Raw genomic sequence first — 25,049 nt, 5'->3', positions numbered from 1 at the left:
TACGTACTATCGTGCTTAAAAAGTTAACTGGATACAAGAGAGCAGAATTTCAGCAGCACTATCATTGTGATGCCAGAGTGCAAGATGTGGTGATATACAAAAACTGATAACCTTCAATGATTCCAGCTCCATACTACAGGAAATTCTCCTACCAATGTTGAATGACTATATCAGTTAATGATAGTATTTTGATTAAAATTGTACTTAGGTAGGACCTTACCCAACTTTGCAATATGAACATAAGCTAAAGGTGGCTGTACGTGATAATCATGAAATTGTCTCTTGTTAGATTATTGTCAAGTTGGGAAATGACTATGTCGCTAAAGACATTCCTTGGTTGGATACGCCTTAAAAACTGCATTTTACAGGCAAATTTCTATTAACCACTTGCCGCCCGCCAATGACAAATTGACGTCGGCAAAGTGGTTGTAGAATCCTGACTGGACGTCATATGACGTCCTCAGGATTCTAAGCCGCTGCGCGCCCCCGGGGGTGCGCATCGCGGCGATCGTTGTTGCGGGGTGTCAGTCTGACACCCCGCAACACCGATCTTGGTAAAGAGTCTCTCACGGAGACTCTTTACCACGTGATCAGCCGTGTCCAACCACGGCTGATCACGATGTAAACAGGAAGAGCCGTCGACGGCTCTTTCTCACTCGCGTCTGACAGACGCGTGTAGAGGAGAGCCGATCGGCGGCTCTCCTGACAGGGGGGGTTCGCGCTGATTGTTTATCAGTGCAGCCCCCCCTCGGATCGCCACATGGACCACCAGGGAAGCCCACCCTGGACCACCAGGGAAGGGCAACAAAAAAAAAGTCTAAAAAAAAAAAAAAAAGTAAAAAAAAAACCCATTAAAAAAGATGCCAATCAGTGCCCACAAATGGGCACTGACTGGCAACATAGGAAAAATAAGTGCCGCCCCACAGTGTCCATCAGTGCCACCCCACAGTGTTCATCAGTGCCACCCACAGTGTCCATCAGTGCCACCCCACAGTGCCCATCCATGCCCAGTGCCCACCTATCAGTGCCCATCTGTGCCAACCATAAGTATCCATCAGTGCCACCCATAAGTGCCACCCATGAGTGCCCATCTGTGCCGCCTATGTGTGCCCATCAGTGCCGCCCATGAGTGCCCATCAGTGCCGCCTGAGTGCCCATCAGTGCCGCCTATGTGCCCATCAGTGCCGCCTATGTGTGCCCATCAGTGCCGCCTATGTGTGCCCATCAGTGCCGCATACCAGCGCCGCCAATCAGTGCCACCTTATCTGTGCCCGTCAGTGCTACCTCATCGATGTCCATCAGTGCCATCTCATCAGTGCCGCCATATCAGTGCCCGTAATTGAAAGAGAAAACGTACTTATTTACAAAAAAATTAACAGAAAAAAATAAAAACGTAATTTTGTTTTCTAAATTTTCAGTCTTTTTTTAGTTGTTGCGCAAAAAAAAAATCGCAGAGGTGATCAAATACCACCAAAAGAAAGCTCTATTTGTGGGGAAAAAGGGACGCCAATTTTGTTTGGGTACAGTGTAGCATGACCGCGCAATTGCCATTCAAAGTGCGACAGTGCTGAAAGCTGAAAATTGGCTTGGGCGGGAAGGTGTATACGTGCCCTGTATGGAAGTGGTTAATGAAAATGTTTATTTCATCCACGAGTGATAACAAAATCTATATACTTTAGACGTTTTTATCTTCTATGAAAAAAAACAAATTTGTTGCATACATTTAATGTAATCTGTCTACACGGTGCTTAAGGGCGGCTACATTTCAGATTTAGTTTTGCCAGACAGAAAGATGTTGATTATACAGGAAACCTTCCTAATATGCTTTTTTTCTGTGTAGCCATTTTTGAGTAAAGCTGCCCGTATATGTGGAGACAAGCCTTTTACGGAAATTGCGACCAGGACAAAGTGATCATTGAAAGGCCACTGGCATTCATGTGCCAGTGGCAAAATGGCACTCTCCAATGATCACATCATTCATCTCATCTAACCAAGCTAAATAATTATCAGAAAGGAAAATCATTAGAAGCTTTTACACGTGCCACCTATCAGCATAGAACATCTAAAACAAGCCTTCTCTGGATACTTTGGCTGTGTATGGGAAATCAAATAAATACATTTTTAGAACTTCTGGTAACCTTTTTTTGTTGAACCAATGCTGCAAAATGTTCTGCAAAGCTGACTTACATTAATTCACTTTGCTGAGTCACACCAGTTTAAAAAAAATCAGCTGGGATAAAGCTCCCCTAGGTAGGTGGCCTCTTTTTTTAACTCACCTCTGATTTATTCTACAAATTTTACGCTCCTTGAACTACTAAAACTTCAACAGCAATAAAAATATTGCCTTGTTTGAATTATGATTGTGTTCATAACAAGTCAGTTCTTCAGACCATACACACTTTATTATTTGTGTTCATTTTTATAAGCACGTTAAAAGTGAATGGGAAACCAGCAGTGAAATGCAGGAAACACAGTGGACTGAATCACATCCTGTAGAACAGGAAGACCTGGATTAAGAATCCAGGATCTCTGCAAAAATCAATTACAGGTTGTTTTTGGCAAAGGAATGGACTTATGTTCTATTTATAAAAAGTAAATCCTTATGTTACTAAGCCATGGACAGGTATGTGCGTAATACAATGTGGCACATTATTTTCCTGCTTTTTTTCGGAAATTAATAATGTTTTCTCAAGATGATTTCACAGCATCAAGGTTTAATTGAGAATATGTGCATGCATAATAGTGCACAGACCATATGCAGACAACCTGTGGTTCTACAGCTGCTGTGGAATAATACTTTCAAGGTATACTAAGAACTGTAGCTGTACAAAAAAAATCTGCCATATGTTGCCTATCCCTGGTGTAAACGTTGGCTGTAAAAGACATAACTACTAATTTTAGTCATTTATAGGAAAGATCAATTTGTGCTTGGCTGGTGTGGATTTAGGTAAACCTGGAAGCAGTTTAAATTTGCCCTAATTTTAAAAGTTTAACATTTTTAAGGTAACAAATTTCATACACTAAACAAATATGTCTGCTTGATCATTTAGCCACTTCAGGGCCAGACGGTTTGTGCCCCTTTGAGTCCAGGTGATTATTCAGTTTTCTGCGCTGTCACAGTTTGAATGACCAATACTCATGTAACACTGTACAGAATTACATTTATATAATTTTTTGAGACAGATGGAGCTTACTTTTGGTGGCATTTAATTACCACTGTTTTCTACTTTTTACTATATAAAGGAAAACAGCCAGAAAAATTGCGAACCCTGTTGTTTTTTAGGTTCTTTTTTAAAGTTTGCAAATAAATAATATTTCTTAATTCATTTAGTCTCTGTTCACATCCCTGCAGTCACATTTCCGCGATTCAAAATAGCAGCAAATTGCAGGACTCTTGTGCGTTTCCTGTCACTTTCAATAGCACCCCAAACGCAGCATCGGGCGTCAATCGCGGTAAAATTATGCAAACAGAATTGCGCAAAAAGTGTGTGTATGTATATATATATATATATATATATATATATATATATATATATATATATATATATAATTTAGTCTGGTTAGAAGTTACAGAATCTACAAACTATGGTATCTGAAAATGGATCAATCCAGATGTACTGACAGCCTTATTTCTTGAGGCCCTAAATGCAAATGTCATTACAAATACCCCCAAAAGGATACACCCTTTTGAAAAGTAGACAGTTCAAGGTATTTAGTAAGACGAGTGGAGTGTTTTTTTGAAGTATGACACAATTTTTGGGAAAAGTAAGAAATAAATAAAATGCGTTTTTTCACAATGTTGTCATTTTAATAAGTTATTTCTCACATAGCATAGGCATACTTACAATTTCATCCGAAAACACATTCTGCTACTCCTCCCAATTATAGGGAGAACAGCCTAGACCAGGGATGGCAAACATTGGCACCCCAGATGTTTTGAAACAACATTTCCCATTATGCTCAACTACACTGCAGAGTGCATGAGCATCATGGGAAATGTGGTTCCAAAATGTCTGGGGTACCAAGGTTCACCATCACTGGCCTAGACACATAGAGAGGTGCAAACTCCTTTGGGGTACAAATGCATCAAATTTCCTAACTAAGGTCGGTCATATACGGTTTGAATGGCCGAGATTCGAAACGTTAATGGGCAAGCTAAATGTAACAAGTTGATAGATCGATCAACATGGGTACAATCAGCCTGCCGGAATTCTCTTGTCATTATTGCTAGTGGCTGCTATAGCCGCTAGCGATAATTACTGTTTTCTCCCAGCAGGGACGGAAGAGTGCAAAACCTGGTGCACCTGTGCATGGTAGCCAATCAACTTCTAAGTTCAACTTGTTCAGTTAAGCTTTGACAAAAAAAACTTGGAAGCTGATTGGTTTCTATACACAGCTACGCCAGATTTTGCACCCTCCGGTTCTAGTAAATCAACCCCACGGGTCTTCAGTTTCCTTCTCCACAGGCACCCAGCTCTGCACTGAATTGGATGTGCTTGTGAATGATTCATGTTTGTCTCTGTAGGGAAATACACAGCTGAAATACATACCTACCAAAATATTTGTGTTTCTGTTCAACCACTTTCGATTCACACACCCTTTCTACGTTGCCTAACCAGAAGAGTGGTTACTACACAACAAAGAAGCAGTATATTCTTCACTGCATCATTCCCTCATGTGAGCAAGTTCCCTGTGTCAGACTGCACTCTGCAATGCAGCTGGGCTTGTGTAGGGGATTACAGGAAGCTGATATAAAAACAGAACCAGTTACTTATACTAACTGTATTTAAAAATACTTTCAATGGTTTTCCATAAATACATAACTGCATTAAAAGGGTGTTTTTCAACATCTGTAATTCATCTTTAAAGTATTTGTCCAATGTTTAATAACAGGAGTTGGGGACACACAGAGGTGGGCAGGGACACCCTAATTCCTACATGAAAGGAAACAGAGGGAACAGAGCCAGAAAACCTGCCATAGAAAAATCTCAACATTTGAGTTGCTTAGAGATATCAGAAGCCATATTAAACTTGTAACTAAAAATTACGTTTTGGTGAACTGCCCTGCTAAGTGAATAACCTTTACAATTCGTGCGAAAAGCTCAAAATCCTTACTTTTTATAGGTACGTATGTATATATAGATTTATGTGTAGAATCATAAATCTAGCAGCAACCCACGTTGTTTCCTTGTTTCAGACAAAGCAGTTTAAAATGAAGGCTACTGATAATGAATCACTTAAAAGATAAGTGCACTTTTAGGAAACCTGTCCTGGGAGAATTATACAGCCAGCATTGCTGACCTCCTTTGGAAAAACCTTGATGCCTGTCTACCTCTGGCTTCCATGCTTCACAAACCTAAACTAATGCAGCAAGTAATTCAGAGCTTCTGATCTGTGTACCTGAGCTGGGTCAGTGTTTTGCAAAGTTTCAAAACCATCAAGTTGCTGTCAATCAAATCCCATTACGCCGAGTCCGGCATTTTATGTCAATAGACACAAATGCTGGACTCGGGAGCGCTTTGGCAAGGTAACCCCCTGGGAGAGCGCTTCTCACAGGGGGTTTACCAATGTGGGAAGGAGCCATGAGAGCTGCCGGGGAAGCCCAGAAGATGGTGATTGGGGCCACTCTGTGCAAAACCAACTGCACAGTGGAGCTAAGTTTGACATGTTTGTTATTAAAAAAACAAAACAACAACAAGGGTTTAACAAGGGCAGCACAGTGGTGCAGTGAGTAGCACTTTCGCCTAGCAGCAAAGGGTTCGCTGGTTCCAAATTCCAACCACGACACCATCTGCCTGGAGTTTGCATGTTCTCCCTGTGTCTGCGTGGGTTTCCTCCGGGTACTCCGGTTTCCTCCCACACTCCAAAGACATGCTGGTAGGTAAATTGGATCTCGTCCAAATTGGCCCTGTATATATGTGTGTATGACTGTGTGTCCCTAGCATGTCATGATCCTATGGGGTAAAAATGACCGCACCAGCCAAGCTGATACTGGCTGGAAAAAGCGCCCAGAGGCGATTCAGTTCGCATGTGTTGCGCTATACAAGTCATTCATTCATTCACAAACCTTTAAGAGCACTACACATTAATCCCTTCTGAGAAGAAGTTTTCTTGACACCAACAGAAAAATGGTAACAGGGGAGGGAGATCTAACTGATTGACAGACTCAGCTCTGTTCCTGCATGCTGTGTGAAGGGGGTGCATCCCTTCCCTCCAATCAGCTCTAAGAGCTCGCCTCACTGAGCTCTGCAGAGTGTAACTTCAGCTCTCCGTCCCCACTTTCTGAACTCTCAGACAAACTTTATAAATTATGAACTATTATTATGAACTATTATGAACTCTTCTCTACATCTATTAGAATAGATGTAGAGAAGAGAAGACTGCAAGTAAACAGGTACTACTTATGTAGGAGGATTTGTTTAATCTCTGTATATCACCTAAGGCCAGTCACTTCACTGGGTATATGTAAAGGTTTACAACCACTTTAAGAAACATACTTCTTTAAGTGTGTCTTCCCTATAAACAGGCCTCTATCCAGAATGATTAACTGTGGCCTTGAGAGAATGGTGTTAGCTGAAAAACAATGTAATAGAAAAATAAAATAGTTCTCCATGTTTCTGATAAATTGTTGTAATGTTCTCGGGATTCTTTTTGAACACTAATTAGTCGCTATTAAAGAACAGTGAACAACAAAGGTCTATAGATGAACCTTTGAAAATTGTATTTACTGTGTAACCTAAACTGTATCTGTTCATCACATACTGAAAATGCTATTAAATTCATCGGCACATAATTCACGTAGCATTTACAGTACTTCCTGGAATCCATCGTCCCTTAGTTCAGGCATGCAGGCATGGGGGGTGTGCTTAGATAAGAAAGCACCTCTTCCCCTCCTCCAGAGGAAAGAAAAAAACTCCCATGAAGATTTCTGAAGATCAGCACAGTGGCTATGCACTGTTGACTTAAAATGGACTAAAATCCCACCAGGAATACTAGCTGCATGAAGATTGCATGTACTACAACCCTAGAGAAATCTGACAAGTTCAAACTTTCAAATCTAATACTAGTGAGTAAGGCAGGGTATAATTTTGGAAACCTTATTGGGACAAGCACTGATGGCAGGCATGTACTGGCCATCGGGACTACCGTGAATTTCTCGTTGAGCCGATGGCTCAGTTGAGCCGGTTTCAGTGACATCAGAGTTAGCGTGGGCGGGGACATCCAAACCCGGTTCACCAATAAGCTAATCTCCCACTGTGCAGCTGTTTAGAAAAAAATAACTTCTCTGGGCCCCATGTGTTCATTGGGGGCCGGGGGACAGGAAAGGGACTATTACATCACTTTTGGCATTGGGCAGATTAATACGCAGCAGTGCACTACACAGTTGAAGGCCAGCCTGTGCTATATCAGTACACTGTAGCCAGTTGGAGCGCTGCTGTGGATATATCTGCCTAAAGCTAACATTTATGAAATAGTCTGCTCTCTGTCCCCCAGCCCCCACTAAACACAGGGGAGACCCAGAGAAGTTTTTTCTAAACAGCTACACGCTCAGCTCGCCCCCCCCCCCACCAGTTTCCTCCAGCCCTAGTTACCCAGGTTTCTGGTGCCAAGGAGGAAGGGAGAAGACCAGATGTACCTATGAGACTGCACCGATGAGCACTGATCAGGCTGCATTAATGGGCACTGGTGTGGCTGCATTAATGGGCACTGGTGTGGCTGCATTAATGGGCACTGGTGTGGCTGGGCTGATGGGTGCTGATGTGGCTGTGCTGATGGGCACTGATCAGGCTGTATTAATGAGCATTGGCGAGGCAGCATTAATGAGCAGTGGTGTGGCTGCGCTGATGGGCACTGGTGTGGCTGCACTGATGGGCACTGGTGTGGCTGCATTAATGGACACTGGTGTGGCTGCTCTGATGGGCAACTATCAGGCTGCATTAATGGGCGCTGGTGTGGCTGCATTATTGGGCACTGGTGTGGCTGCATTAATGGGCACTGGTGAGGCTGCGCTGATTGGCACTGGTGTGGCTGCGCTGATGGGCACTGTTGTGGCTGTGCTGATGGGCACTGATCAGGCTGCATTAATAGGCACTGGTGAGGCTGCATTAATGGGCACTGGTGTGGCTATGCCCTATCCTATGCCCAATAGTGGAATGTTTTTACTTTTTTTGTGCAATTGCATATAGTTTATATACTGTTTTTGTGTGTGTTTACAAAATGAAAGTGTGGCGATCTGGCCAGTTCAGCCCTGACTGATGGGAATGTGCATTGTAAAGTGTTGCATGCTACATTAATCCAAGTATGTCTCTTTTAAACACTTAAGAATAGTTTTGATATCTATTTTACTGTGAATGTATATCTCAAATTCTACCACAAAAATATATCAGTCTGAATAGAAGAAACCAAGTTTTATTTTGCATGTTAGTTTGAAATTCTTAATTCGTTTTTTGCATGCTCTAGCTTCATTCTTTAATGCCACATATGATACCCTATGCAGCTGGAGGCAGCTTTTAACACAATGGAATATAATGCTGCCCCAAAGATAGCCATAGTGGATTAAGGCCGGTTTTTATTTCATATCGGCACTGAGGTTTCCTGTTCATAAAGCTCTACATTCCTTGCATATTCTATAAAGTGTGGGAAGATAGAAGTATAAATTGCAACAACTCATTCTGTGTTGGAAAGGACCATTGCCAGATAACTTCAAAGCAATGATATCTGGAATCGAATCTGGGAAATAAATAATACATAATACAATGTGATACAAAAATACAGAGTTAGTATGAAATGCAATGACCCAGATCAACCAATTAGAATTCACCTTTTATTGTAACGATTCCATCAAACTGAAATCAGATTGGCTGCCATGCACTACTGTTTTACACATCATTACATTGTCGTATTGAGTACACTTACTGTATATATGTATTGTAATTGTCTTATTCAGCGTACAAGTTGATCTATTTAATTCCAAAATGCTAATGCAATGGTGAACAGCAAATCATATCTAGTTTTAAGAAATCTTCTCTCAGCTCATATTTGTATGGTTTATTGTGTGTACTGTGTGACATTGCCTCAGGGAAAAAAAACACATATGGTGGGTACCATTGCTCAAATCCATCTGAAAATGCTAGTTTTCATTGCTGTTATGCTGGCTTCTGGGTTCATTTGTTGCATATTGTTCCCATTTCCCACTCACAAACAAAAGTGTAAAGTCAAAATCATTGGACCAACATAACAGTCTGGCAGCTAGCATTTCTGGAATCGATGACATCCCACTTCTTTCTCCAAAGACAGATTTCCTTTAAAGTGGAGGTCCGCCTAAAAAATAATAATATTAAAAGCCAGCAGCTACAAATACTGCAGCTGCTGACTTTTAATAAAGGGACACTTACCTGTCCAGGGTGCCCGCGATGTCGGTAGCCGAATTGGAGCAATTGCTCGGCTCTCGGCTGCCCCCGCCGCCATCCTCGGTGAGGGAATCAGGAAGTGAAGCTTTGCGGCTTCACTTCCCAATTCCTTACTGTGCATGCGCGAGTCGTGCTGCGCATCCTAACTGGTCCCGCTGTCTTCTGGGACCTGTGTGTTTCCCAGAAGACAGGGGGGAGGGGAGGAAGGGGTGTGATCCCCCACAGGAGTCTATGCCCAGAAGTGGGTGCAAATACCTATATTATACAGGTATCTGCACCCCCCTCCCCCTGAAAGGTGCTAAATGTGACACCGGAGGGGGGGAGGGTTCCGAAAAGTGGAGGTTCCATTTTTGTGTGTACCTCCGCTTTAAGACTGAAAATTTAGCAAGCAATGCAAAAACATTTGTAACTATGTGAATGTTCCAATGAGACGGTCAGTACTCACGAAATGTTATGTGGGAAAACAATTATAGAGGAGTTGGTCATTTCCAAGTTTGCTTGGTCTACAATTGTACACCTGATGCTTGTCATACATAAAACAACAGTCTGTTGGTAGGAGATTACTCTGGAACAAGTGTTTCTGCCCTTGGTTCCAAGACTCTGGGATTGTATTTTAATTCTGGGGCAGTGGCGCAGAAACATTTGGAGGGTATGCATAAAATAATAACCTTAGTTTTAGTGAACAGTAGTTCTTATACTGCAGAGTGTGCTCCTATCCCCATTATCAAAAGTGGGCTACAGGATACTCTGGCTGCTGTAACAAAGCACAATACAGCATGCAGTATACGTACTATAAACTCAGATCCTGAAATGGGTTAAAAGATAATAGATATTTGCCTTTAGGACAAAGAGGAGTTAAAAAAAGGAATGTAAAAAAGCAATGATTTAATTGACACATCCGCTTACTGACTGAAAGTATACTGATTGAATGAACAAGATAATTAACCAGATGCTCTCAGTCTTCCTCGGGCAAGGACAGTTAAAAATCCATGTTCTGTATTTTCCAAAAAATAATATTCAGCATTTCAAGCTTGCCAAACATGACCCAAGTGCTGAACTCTCAATCAATTTCACCCTAAACACGCTGGCCCGGATTCAGATACAACAGTGTATCTATCGGCGGGCGTAACGTATCTCAGATACGTTACGCCGCCGTAAATTAGGGCGCAAGTTCCGTATTCAGAAAGAACTTGCGCCCTAAGTTAAGGCGGCGTAACGTATGTGGTCCGGCGTAAGCCCGCGGAATTCAAATGTGGACGATGTGGGCGTGTTTTATTTAAATTAATTGTGACCCCACATATTTGACGTTTTTTAGGAACGGCGCATGCGCCGTTCGTGAAAGAATCCCAGTGCGCATGCTCGAAATTACGCCGCAAATCGACGCTGGCCCGACGTCCATACTTAACATAGGATACCCCTCATATAGCAGGGGTAACTTTACGGCGGAAAAAGCCTAATGTAAACGACGTAAAAAAATGCGCCGGGCGGACGTACGTTTCTGAATCGGCGTATCTACCTAATTTGCATATTCCAGTGTAAATCTACAGAAGCGCCACCTAGCGGCCAGAGTAAATATGCAGCCTAAGATACGACGGTGTAAGACACTTATGCCGATCAGATCATAGGGAAATCTATGCGTAACTGATTCTATGAATCAGTCGCAAAGATACGACCCCGCAACTCAGAGTTACCACAGCGTATCCGGAGATACACCATCTTAACTGCTATCTGAATCCGGGCCAATGATTAGAAAACATGTATAGTATATTTATTTTGTATAAAGGGCAATAATAACTAGAGGTCAGGGACTGGTGTTAATGTACAGTACTGTGTATATGTAAAGTCCTGCGTAAATTGATATAAGTACCTGAAATAAATAAATAAGTAATGTATTCAATGTTTGTGCAACTAAAGGATTCGCTACCCCAATTCTATGTTAAATGTGAGAGAGTATTCCCGGTTAAAAACACGACCGAGAAACTCGACGGGCGAAACACATCGTTTTGCTCGTCAAGTTCCTTGTTAGGCTGTCGAGGATCTCGGCGAGCCAAATTTCTCCATTGCTGTCGAGAAAAAAGAAGACATGCTCTCTTTTTTGATTGACAAGATCCTCGACAGTTTCCTCGTCGAAAAAGTGTACACACGACCGGTTTCCTCGGCAAAAAAAAAAAAACAGCAAGTTTCTTGCTGTTTTTTGCCGAGAAACTCGGTCGTGTGTACGAGGCCTGACACCTGTAGAAAGTATCAACATTTTTTTAAGGCTGAACTGGCAGTCCTCGTATAAAACGCACACCTACCCACATCTGCATACGTGACTAAGTTTGCCAAGCCTTTAGGGCAAATGATATTTACACATTATTATCAATACTGCTATAAGGTTTTATTGACTTTTAAACTGGGCACCTTGAGGCCCCGTACACACGTCCGAGGAACTCGACGGGCAAAACACATCGTTTTGCTCGTCGAGTTCCTTGTGAAGCCGCCGAGGATCTCGGCGAGCCGAAATTTCCCATTGAACAACGAGGAAATAGAGAACATGTTCTCTATTTCCTCGCCGAGATCCTCGTCGGCTTCCTCGGCCAAAAGTGTACACACGGCCGGGTTTTTCGGCAGAATTCAGCTCCGATCAAGTTTCTGGCTGAATTCTGCCGAGAAACTCGGTCGTGTGTACGGGGCCTAAGGAGAAGCCCAAACAAGCTCACCCAAAACCACAAGTATACCAACCAGTCTTTAATTTGCCTAAAGTGCCACATGACCAATGTAGGCCTCTGAATTGTGTGGCTTTAAAAAGCTCAATCTAATCAAGATAATAATTTTGATTGATATTCAGTGTGTTCCTGTACTAATATGCATAATGTTCTGTCAGGGAAACTCATCCTAAACACATTAGCCCAAGGCTGGTGATTTACTGTACCTACTCTAGAGCTTTTACATGTAATACATTGGCATTTCCAGAATCCCTATACAGGTGCATTACAAAGCCATTTAAGCCAAATCATATTTATTGCTGTAGATATAAAAATGCAAAAAACGCTGGTCAGTTAATGCAGTTCCTGCATTAAAAAATCAGAAACCTCCTGAAATTCTATTAAATTCAAGTCATTTCCTTTCCTTTCTGGCTACTGAAGGAGATGTGTACCTCCCATATCTTGAGATTAGAAAAAAACTGTGTTTTGTTTGTTTTTTTCAATTCCTGTAATGCCTTGTACACACGATAGGAATTTCTGATGAAAACAGTCTGATGGAATTTTTTCATTCGAAATTCCTATCGTTTGTGGGCCCGTAGGATTTTTTTTTGGAATAAAATCCTATGGGAAATTCTGATTGTCTGTGTGGAACTCCGTCAAAGAAAATTCCTACGCTTGCTCAGAATCAAGTCGACGCATGCTCGAAAGCATTGAACTTAATTTTTCTCGGCTCGTCGTAGTGTCACCGTGTTTTGTACGGTCGGAATTTTGTCTGACAGTGTGTATGCAAGACTGATGGAAGGCATCTTGATCGGAATTCTAAAGAAAAATTCCATCAGATTTTAGTCCATCAGAAATTCCTATCATGTGTAAGGCATAAGAATGTCTGACTTCTCATTATATGACTGGCTATTGGCTGAATTAGATTTCTTTTTTTTTTCAGGCTTTTTCCCCCTTTATTTTCATCTGGTAATCCTAAAAATTACACAGATCTTGTCCCTTTGTGGCTACTTCCCACTGTATTCATGAAGGCAATCATGGTTATCATCCAGGTAGGACTTGCTTGCACTTTTCATCTTCATTACATGATGGAGTGACAGGATTAGTAGTCCAAATTAGGATAAAAATTGTGTTGCTGTCTTTTCAGTGACAATGACACTGCATATGTCTGATAAGATCATCCAGTATTTAATGTACTCGTTAAAAATATTAGTCTGGAAATGAAAACTAATTCAGCTGGCACAACTAGGACTAGTTAGCTGCAACATATTTCTTCTTTTTGGGTTTAGATACAAATAAAAGAGCAACTTCACCTTTATCTTAGAAATTAGCATCTTTAGCTATATTTAGCAATATCAACCTTTAAACAGATACATATAAGTAGATGCAGGCTTTTTATTCTTTGCATAACTTTTATTCTTTTCCTTCCCATTGTTTTAACAGTGACCATTTTCACTGAGGGCAAATAAATTCACATCTCCCCTTACGCCTGGTTCATCTATGTGAGTGGTTCCCACTGCAGGTCCGCACCTGAACCACAACAACCCACACAGAAAAATGTGCTGGATGCGTGCAGGTGCCATTAGTCCTAATGGCATGCTGCGCGCACTTTAAATCGCACCTGCAATGGGAACCACACTGCACTTGCAGTTCCCGTGCAGGCTGCAATTTCAAACTGGTTCAGGGACCTTTTCCTTGTGCTTTTCTGGAGACACGGCAGCCCATTTAAATAAATGGGCTGCCTTGCCTGCGCAAAACACGGCCTTACTTCCTAGAACCGTTGGTCAGCCCCCTGGTGCATATCATGTGAGGGAAAGGCACAGTTGTAGGCACTGGTAGCCTTCCCTGAATGCAGCTGTGAAGCCAGGGCTATAACACCAGTGCCTCACTCAACCAGGAAATGAAAAACCGGCAATTGAAAGTAAAAGAAAACAATGTTTTTAACTAATAAAAGATGATCACGCCGAACTGCGTTCTGATGGGTTAATTTTTAGGAAAATGGGGAAAAGGCCCACTTCAATCTTTTATCACAGAAGTAATTAAATCCACATCATTAAAAACCTTCAGTACATGCTGCATTACATACTGTTCATACTCATTCAGTCACTATGGGATTTGTTTTCTGTATTTTGAACAAAACAAGCTTAATCCTGCTGTTCCTGTCCCACCATCCCTGTGTGCGTCCCTAATGCAGCCTGAGATCGTTCATTTTACGTTCAGTTTCCTTCTAAGCTCCTCCTTTTTCTTATCTGTTGCGCCCATGTGACTATAAAGTCACACATGTGGCCATCTACACAGGGATAAACAACAACCTATTCCCTCCCTCTTCCTCCATGCCCACTAAAAATATATAAAGGGGGGCGGGATATTACATGTGGATTGATTGAGGCTTCACCTCCCTGTAATTCTAAGAACATACAAACAGTAGACAAAGGCTGGTGGGGTGTGACACAGGCTGTGATTGGCAGAACCGCCCCATAGATAGCCCACATAATGTTTTTGCACAAAAATAATAAAGTATTCAGTTCAAATACATATTTGTATAATGGTTTAAAAGATTCATTTTACATTATGTATGCATTTTTCTTTTGTATTCTGAAGGCTCTGGGTTTTTTTTTAACATGTGATAAGCAGCAGAAGACTAAAAGCTTCTAACACTGATGTTTCCCTGCAGACAGGCTGGGAAATTGCTGGGTCACATGACAGCTGTAAATCCATTATGAAAAAAGGTACTTACGGTAGATTTCTTTTTTTATTAAAATAAATACAGTTCCATAGTCCATACACATAAAGAGATGTAAATGTAAATTAAACAGTGAGTGGTATTACTTAAAAAATAAATAAAATAAAAACTTACATAAATGCTGTCTTCCTGGTATCTCTTGTAGAGATTGTACATTATTGACCCCTCATGTAGATCACCCAGTGATGCCATGTCTTCTACACCATTTGTGCTGGTTGGATGCATAGTGGTCACCTTCTGGCGAGTAATTGTGCTTTGTTTATATGTGAATACCTGAACCAAAATAAAAACAATAGTCCCAGTTAATAAAATCAAAACAAGCATGCATTTATCAGTAATATTTCTTAAGGTATGTGGTACATTCATAGATACGATATATCCCTGCTACAGATGTATTGATTGTAGAGCAAAAATACAGCACAGAAATTAAGCCAGTGAATAACATGGCATGATTTACATGTTAGAAGACATGAATAAAACGCTAACCATAAGTGTTCTTAAAAATTTTCCCCTCTCTTACCTATCCTGCCTAACCTGTATAGTGTGTACTTACCCATTTTCAATCTGCTCTGGTCCAGTGCCACGATCCTGCAGTTTTGTGTAAGGGAGTGACAATGGCTGAGAATTCGGGGAGCCATGAAGTCTCCCATAGATTCCCATGGTGCAGCCGTTGCCAGCGTTTCCTCTCCCCTGCAGCCTCTCGCTAACACAGAGGACTCGAGGCTGCAGGATCACATGACCGGACCAGATTAAAAATAGGTACGTACACACATCTTCTTTATACAGGATAGGCCCGATGGTGGGGGGGGGGGGGGTACATTTTTAAGAATAGTTATAGTAAAGGTATTCTTCCACTTTATGGGTGCAAATATGGGCCACATGTTGCAAGTAAACACAAGTTATAAAAATGTACTGTAACTATTTTAATAAAATAAATGAGTATTACTTAACCTAAAGGCTGCATAGTACATATACATATCCCAAATTTATCTTTCTTTTATAAGTGTGAGCAGACTGATACTGTAGATCTGCACTGAGAGCAAAAGCAGAAAAGCACAGCCACTCCGTAGCATTACTGGCAAAAAAAACACTTGTATGCATTTGCACATATATTTTTAAAATTACGTTTTAAAAACATTTAAGTACATAGATAAAGTTATTTGCATTAAACTAATTAGCAGAAGGCCCCTTTTCTTTAAATTCATTTATGTGTGTACCACATTAGACTGTTGTTAGCAGATGTAGCATAGAAGACATTTCACAGAAATCTGCCTGACAATAGGGAATTCCTAATTATATATATTTAGAAAGTATACCCATATACCCCAAACTTGCTAAAGCTCTCACATCTTGGCCCTGTGGGGGGGATTGAGGCCCAGGGTTCATGTTACAAGTTGTGGAATGTGACATCCTATGGAGCCTGAGCTGAGATGTCAGACTTATTTCTGCAGTCAGAAGACACTGTTATTAGAATAGCTCACTGAATACATCTATTTGTAGAAAACAATCCATAACTATATTGTGTTGATCCAAAAAAATAATATCTTTAATAGATAAATATACAGTTTCTAGGTGTTTGCTACCCCAATACTGCAACACATTTACCAGAAAAATAAACATAACCTATGACATACATTCCATTCTTCTTGGTTCTTTGCAAAATTGTGGTAGTTTGGTACCTTATATGTCTACATAGTGAACCTCTCTGGGACAGACTGGCTGATGAAAAACAGACGCCCATAGAACATTAGGACTCCTGTTTAATCATTTAGCCCAGGAGGTAAGAATGTCTGCCCTGAAACACAAGTCATGCTAAAAGTTCACTGTCATTCAGCATGGTCAGGGATATAGAATGCAGTCAGGTATAGAGTAGAAACATGTGATATAACCATTATGCCTCCCACAAGATAATGCCTAGACGACTTCAATTTGAAAGTGCAGAACAAGTACCATACACAAAATAACCCAACAGTATCCCTAACTACTTTAGAGCATTTTATGCATAGTGTCAAAGCTAAATAGAAGAATTTTGCTAACTTTAAAGTTTTATACCAGACACTTTACAAATACATACACTGATGTACACATCACTATGTGGTCTTGGATGCATTCGGCTTTTCACTTGGCAAGAGAAGCTGCACTGTGCAAGAGGATTTCCCTGACAGCTAAGTAAATGAGGTGCAATTTCACCGTGCAAAGAACACCCAATCACAAGCATAGAAATAAAATAAAAAATTCCTTGCACGTGCTTGGATTCTGAAAGTCAGCAGACTGTCACCTCATCCACTAAGCTCTGACGACAATTTCCTTGCAGAGAGTAAACAGCCTATTTTCCTTTAGTAAATCAACCCCACAGTGTTGAACTGTCAAATTGCCTAATTTAATAGGGTTGAATAGGGAAAAAATAAAGCAGGTCAACTCACATAATAATATAGCTTACAGTACTTTTTACAACACACTTCAATACAACATGATGTTGTAAAAGACAATTGTAAAACAATGGATTTGCTCAACTATTCATGGAACAGAAATTAAGCAAACTGCATTACAACACAGGTGACTAAAATGGTCTCTCATGATTGACTAGTACTCAAGCTACACACAGATCTCTAGAAACTATTTTATTGTTTTATAGAATAAATGCATTTATCATCCCACCTCCAAAAACAGTAATGTTGTAAGAAAGTATATCATACACTTTAAGTGCTGGGGGTAGGCAGTGTATAGTAGGAAAGGATAAGTACACAAAAAGTACACATATCATTTAAAGCCCACCTTTGCACATACATTAACCGCCTCACCCATCCCACCATTAAAAATAAGCACAAACTGTGAGCAGGCAGGCTCTTTATTGCAGAAGACACATGCAATGTCTCTTTCTCAATAAAATACATCTACAGTAGCTGCCTGCTTGTAGTTTTTTCTGTCATGTACAGCTCAGCTTACATTATGGGCAGGGTCCCTGTGTGCTGGGATGACTGATTCTTGTGCATGCACAGGAGTGACATCATTCTGCATCAGCCAATGAAGATGGCTGAATGCCGAAAACCTTCAAAAGATGACAGCAAGGGACAGGGACCGTTGAAGGATAGGTACGTTTAACTCCTCTAGGTGACCCAAGTCTGCTGACATGAAAATGTACAGTGCCTACTGCGGCGATCTAGCATTAGAGTCCTGGTCTGAGAGGTCTCCACCACTAAACAGCTAATAGAAAGTGTGCATGTTACCCAGAGTACTTGAAAAATTATCCTCTTCCTCTGCAGTAAAGAACCCAAAAGACTCATGACCCAGTATGTGTTCTGTGACCATGGTTTGAAGATAAGGGTCTTTTAGCAAACATTTAGAGGTAAGTAGGGGGTAAGGGGTGGTGGAGGCAGATCAGCAGACCAGAGTTCCAAGTATTTTACTACCCTTAATTTGTTGCACGTTACACTACAGTTACAAATATGCTACATTTAGCTCAGACAGCACTTGACCTTCCTGCTTGATAAATGGTGAGCACATTCATAGCTGCACAACTTGCTAATAGTGAAAGAAGCTAAAGTTTGCAGTCCCATCAACATTTGTTTCCAGAGATGTTTTAAAAGACTAATGACGCGTACTGACAACCATTTTTAATGACGTGAAAAATAAAAAAAAATTAACGTCATTAAAAACTATTGTGTGTAGGCTCCAGAGCATTTTTCATGACGTGAAAAATTGCCATTAAAAATGTAGAACATGCTCCATTTTTGGTGAAAAAATGTGCATGCTCAGAAGCAAGTTATGAGACAGGAGCGCTCGTTCTGGTAAAACTAGTGTTCGTAATGGAGATAGCACATTCGTCATGCTGTAACAGACTGAAAAGCACAAAGACTGAAAAGTGCAAATCGTCTCTCACCAAACTTTTACTAACACGAAATCAGCAAAAGCAGCCCCAAGGGTGGCACCATCCGAATGGTACTTCCCTTTTATAGTGCCGTTGTGTTGTACGTCACTGCGCTTTGCTCAAGCATTTTTTTTCACGATCGTATGTAGGCAAGTCAGGCTTGACAAGAATCTTTGTTTTTTCTAGACCATTAAAAATGATCGTGTGTAGGCGGCATAATGCAAATTTAATCTCTTAAAATGCACACAAAGGCCAGACAAGTTTCTGAAGTAACAAGGGCCAAACCAATTTTATTTAGCAGATATGGCCTTGATTTTCTATGATTTAGAGATGCACCAAAGCAGTGGTTCTCAACCTGACGGTCGGGACCCCCTCGGGGGTCGAATGATGATTTGCCAGGGGTCAATGAATCCTGGCCTGTTCCTGAAGCCCGCACCACTCTCCCAGCCGTTTTGCGGCCGCCCAGCAGAGTTGTCCCTGGCGCCTGTGGCCGTCCTGCTGGGCTGTTCCTGGAGCGCGCGGCCACCCACTCAGCCTCTTCACAGCCAGCCATCAGTTCACGGCATGGCTGGGTGGCAGAGACTAGAGGTCAGCTGACTGGTGAGAATTGTGGAGTGGGAGGGGCTGGAGGAGACCCTATCTCCTGATTTCGGCATAGGTGTCACTGCTACGAGACACCACAAAGTCAAAGACACAGTGAAGCCGGAGACACAGTGAGTAACCCTACCTGTGATTATAGTTGCCATTAAAAGTCCCCATTACAGTTCTCAGATCAGCAGATGACTTTGATCAAGAGCATCTAAATTGGCTGATCAGAACTCCCCCAGCATTGCCACTCATCCCCCCCCCCCCCCCCCCACCACCAAAGAGTAAAATAAGGAATACAAATAGAGAATACATGAAAGGGAGAGGAAAAGAGGGGGAGGAAAAAAGAAAAAGGGAGAGAAAGAATAAGAGAGAGAACAACAAAGACGGCTAAAGAGAGTAATGGGGAAAAAAAGAAATTAGGATAGAGAGAGATAAAGGGGAAAGAAAGGAGAACAAAGAGTGGTACATCCTAAAATGTACTATAAGGGACTCTGGGAGTACTGAATGTCTATGAGTTAGGGGCGCAAATGACTTGTCTTTCCTTGGGTGCTGACAACCCATGCTACGAAAGTAATTTTACTGTTAGGGGTCCCCACAACTTGGGAAATTTTATCAAGGAGTCACTGCACTAGAAGGTTGAGAACCACTGCACTAGAGTATAAGAGAGCTTGCCTCTCCCTATAGATTACAAAACACAGAAGTTAGGTCTTACTTTTCTTACACAGCAAAAATTCTTAGAAGATCTAAGGTTTCATGATAACAATTAAAGTAGAATGCAGCAACAAAAGACCAGTGCTACATTTCACAGTCACTTTTGAAAGTAGAGAAGAAAGCTGAAAAGCAAGTCATGAGAGTGAATAAAACTTTAGTAAGAATTCTAATATATGACGTTGTCCCCTAAAACAGAACAGAAATACTTCCGTTTCCAAATATAAGTTGTGTGAAACTGTTCAATATACAGGGAGTGCAGAATTATTAGGCAGGTTGTATTTTTGAGGATTAATTTTATTATTGAACAACAACCATGTTCTCAATGAACCCAAAAAACTCATTAATATCAAAGCTGAATATTTTTGGAAGTAGTTTTTAGTTTGTTTTTAGTTTTAGCTATTTTAGGGGGATATCTGTGTGTGCAGGTGACTATTACTGTGCATAATTATTAGGCAACTTAACAAAAAAAAATATATACCCATTTCAATTATTTATTTTTACCAGTGAAACCAATATAACATCTCAACATTCACAAATATACATTTCTGACATTCAAAAACAAAACAAAAACAAATCAGTGACCAATATAGCCACCTTTCTTTGCAAGGACACTCAAAAGCCTGCCATCCATGGATTCTGTCAGTGTTTTGATCTGTTCACCATCAACATTGCGTGCAGCAGCAACCACAGCCTCCCAGACACTGTTCAGAGAGGTGTACTGTTTTCCCTCCTTGTAAATCTCACATTTGATGATGGACCACAGGTTCTCAATGGGGTTCAGATCAGGTGAACAAGGAGGCCATGTCATTAGTTTTTCTTCTTTTATACCCTTTCTTGCCAGCCACGCTGTGGAGTACTTGGACGCGTGTGATGGAGCATTGTCCTGCATGAAAATCATGTTTTTCTTGGAGGATGCAGACTTCTTCCTGTACCACTGCTTGAAGAAGGTGTCTTCCAGAAACTGGCAGTAGGACTGGGAGTTGAGCTTGACTCTATCCTCAACCGAAAAGGCCTCACAAGCTCATCTTTGATGATACCAGCCCAAACCAGTACTCCACCTCCACCTTGCTGGCGTCTGAGTCGGACTGGAGTTCTCTGCCCTTTACCAATCCAGCCACGGGCCCATCCATCTGGCCCATCAAGACTCACTCTCATTTCATCAGTCCATAAAACCTTAGAAAAATCAGTCTTGAGATATTTCTTGGCCCAGTCTTGACGTTTCAGCTTGTGTGTCTTGTTCAGTGGTGGTCGTCTTTCAGCCTTTCTTACCTTGGCCATGTCTCTGAGTATTGCACACCTTGTGCTTTTGGGCACTCCAGTGATGTTGCAGCTCTGAAATATGGCAAAACTGGTGGCAAGTGGCATCTTGGCAGCTGCACGCTTGACTTTTCTCAGTTCATGGGCAGTTATTTTGCGCCTTGGTTTTTCCACACGCTTCTTGCGACCCTGTTGACTATTTTGAATGAAACGCTTGATTGTTCGATGATCACGCTTCAGAAGCTTTGCAATTTTAAGAGTGCTGCATCCCTCTGCAAGATATCTCACTATTTTTTACTTTTCTGAGCCTGTCAAGTCCTTCTTTTGACCCATTTTGCCAAAGGAAAGGAAGTTGACTAATAATTATGCACACCTGATATAGGGTGTTGATGTCATTAGACCACACACCTTCCCATTACAGAGATGCACATCACCTAATATGCTTAATTGGTAGTAGGCTTTCGAGCCTATACAGCTTGGAGTAAGACAACATGCATAAAGAGGATGATGTGGTCAAAATACTAATTTGCCTAATAATTCTGCACTCCCTGTACTTTGCAGCTGAAGTCATTATTCTTCAAAAAACTTTATATGTGTCCTTGCATGCATTGGGGTTGATTTACTAAAGACAAATAGGCTGATCACTTTGAAAGGGAAGCTGCACTGTGCGAAAAGGATTTTCCGCTATGTGATTGAGGTGCAATTTCACCTTGCAAAGAATACCCAATCACCAGCATATGTAAAAAAAAAAGAAAAAACATTTTGGCTTGCACATCATTGAATTCTGGAAGTCAGCAAAGCTTCACTTCATTCACTAAGCTCTGGAACCTGTCTTGTAAAGTAAACAACCTATGTGCCTTTATTAAAGTGTTAGTTAACCCCCCCAAAAAAAAAAAAATATATATATATATATACACATCCTTGTCCTTTAAAGCAAATTAAGCAGCACAGTGCTTGTGCTGTGTAATCTGCATCCCTCTAAACTGTAAAACTTCCCCCTGAACCTGCCACTTCCTTTATGCCCCTCTCTATACTGACCACAATAAGCAGGGCTACTCAGCTCTGATCATTGTAGTCAAAGTGCGTCCCTCTGTCATATGCTGCCCTGCTCTGCCCCTTCAACCCCTCCTTCCTGCCTGTCAGTGCTCTCACTGTCTCTGTCTATGCTCCGGCTTAACCCCCCCCCCCCCCCCCCCCCCCGCTGCTATTATTGAAAAAAAAAAATTTTAATTGTCACCCACTGTACATAATGTTTGGGGTTCCAATCAATTTGTATGTGAGAAGTGTCAGAATTGACCCGGGGGTACAGCAGTTAAAGTCTTTTTTACACATACACTTTATGAAGCAGTGACTGATTTTGGGCCTGCCAGGGGCAGGAATAAAAGCCAGAAAGGCTGTGATGTGTAACACAGGCTATAAACTGCAGGCTAGAAACCTTTGGTGAACTCTTTGCTGAGCACTTGTGTGATATATTTGTCCCAATGCACATCACTCCAAATCTTTATGACTATGGGAATCAATTCTAAGAAGATTTATTACTGATAATATTGTCCATATTGTCTATATTTATACAAAGCAAAAGCATAGTTGTAAGCCCAAACTCAGCCTGAACCAGCAGAAAAGTTATCATTTGTTCATTGTCTAATAACCTTGTAGCACACTGATTGCTTTCAAAGCTAGATAATGGTTAAAGCCAACAATCTGCACGATTTATAGCTAAGCTCTTTAACTGAGAGGCAAAATTAAACTACACCACATCCTTGACTACAGATTAAATGTAACACAAATACATAGCTCTTATCTTCCAAAAAGCAAATACTCACTCTTTGACTCAATACTGTTACTTAATTTTTTCTGGCTTCCTGAAAAATCATGGATATAAAATTATGGTTATTGGCATTTCGAAATAATTTTCACTAACCTTGTTTTTCCCTGGGGGTAGGAATCATTATTCAGTCTTGTAAAAGCTCAATTTAAAGTGGTTGTAAACTTTAATCTTTACCTTGTACCTATAGGCAAGCCTATGATAGGGCTTACCTATAGCTACTGTAAATATCTCCTAAACGTGCGCTGTTTAGGAGACATTTACTATATATCCAGCCGATGATCATCGGCGGCATGAGCTCTGAAGAAATGGCCACCCGGCACAGTATGGGTGGTTCACTTTGGCAATTTCATAGTCAGCTTTGTCAAGAACACACAGGAAATATATTATGCATTAATGATAGGTGTATGATGGATCCTGCAAGCCCATAGCTAAAACGTTCTTGTTTGGTGGGGGACCACAAGGGGCAATATAATGTATCTTACTCTGCCACCTCACATCACATTAATAGATAGATGTACTTTGAAAGCTGAGCTCATTCCAGGGAACTGTTTTAACAGCCGCCATAATCTGCAAACTTAATTGAAACAAGGGTGCACATAGCAAGGAGAAGGATGCTGCAGAATATAGGCTATCAGCCTGTTCTCATTGTTGGCCACTAGCAGTCAGTATATAAATCTGTCATTGTTTTGGGTTCATATGTTAGGGAAAGACCACTTGAATCATCCTAGCATCACCTCCAGACTGCAGACCGGTGCTGCTTTTACTCTGGCTCCCCAATAGCTACTGTCTCCCCTTTGTGTGTATTCTGCAGTTTACTACTTCCTGCTATGTTCAAAATAAGTTCACAGATTATGGGAGTTGTTAAAGCAGGGTCTTGTTTCCTTTGCTATTGACGTGTGTGGTGTCATCATGCCAAGATCAAAAGAGCTCTCAATGCCCTCAGAAAAAAAGGTTGTGAATTTCTTTGTGTCTGTCAATCGATTTACAAAGATCCCAAAATGTTTATTTAAATCAATAATTTCACTATAATAAATATAATCTACAAGTGGTGTAGATTTAAAAAAACGACTAATTTACCAAGAACTTGTCGCCCAAGTAAAGTCAGCTGACCATTTGATGGTAAAAAAAAAAAGCATCTAAGAACCCCAACATTTCATCCTAAGATCTGCAAGTAACTCTTGAAATAGTTGTTATCAAAGTACATGCATATACAATCAGAAAACAATTGCATCTATTTAGCCTGCATGGTGTGCAAGGAAATGCCAATGCTGTTAAAAAAAAAACATTGGAGCAAGACTACAGTTTGCCATCAAACAAATAAGAAAAAACCATGCCCTCTGGAACTAAATATTGTCGGCCGATTAATTCATGAGAGTTTTTTGGCCACAGTAACAGTAGAAACTCTGAAAACTACATTTCAGAAAAAAAAATCCATACAAAACTGAGAAAAAACTTAATGCAAACTGGTGCTGGAAATGTTATGGTTTAGGGTTGCTTAGATCCGTTAGGGCCAAGGCACTAGCAGTTATCAATTTAACTATGAATTCTGCAACATATTAACATGTTCTGGATAAGAATTTGAAGCCATCTGGATCTTCTAACGTGATAATGATCAAAAGCTCACTAGCAAACCCTCAAACACCTAAAGAAATTCTGCAAGAAAGATGGAGTCAATGTCAGAGGCTGGTGGGCAATTTAGACTAAGACTAATTTAGACTAAGGCTATACGTACTTTTTTTTTTTACCATACACCATTGCATTTAGTGATATTTTTGTTAAATATTGTTCATGTTAAAAAACAATAGTAATTCATTTTACGACATATTCAATTTATCCAGATGCTCTCAGAAGGTCAACAGCTTTAATCCACCTGCACAGATCCTTGGCATTACATAAGTGGATATAATGCCATTCGAATCACATGTCTATTAATTTGTGTTTTCTGTCCTATGAGTAT

The 25,049-nt window shown here is 40.9% G+C and overlaps 1 protein-coding gene across 1 annotated transcript in view; it reads right to left on the bottom strand.

Annotated features, from left to right (window-relative positions):
• Positions 1-25,049, bottom strand: part of LOC120940587 (unconventional myosin-X-like) — a 298,063-nt gene that overhangs the window by 183,348 nt on the left and 89,666 nt on the right. The window contains exon 3 of the mRNA XM_040353533.1: positions 14,955-15,113. Within this exon, the coding sequence (XP_040209467.1) occupies positions 14,955-15,113 (159 nt within the window). The remainder of the gene's footprint in view (positions 1-14,954; positions 15,114-25,049) is intronic.

This window comes from Rana temporaria, chromosome 5, assembly GCF_905171775.1.
Source record: "Rana temporaria chromosome 5, aRanTem1.1, whole genome shotgun sequence".
NCBI lineage: Eukaryota > Metazoa > Chordata > Amphibia > Anura > Ranidae > Rana > Rana temporaria.
Note: the sequence above shows the minus strand (reverse complement) of the source record. Positions and strands in the feature narration are given on the sequence as shown.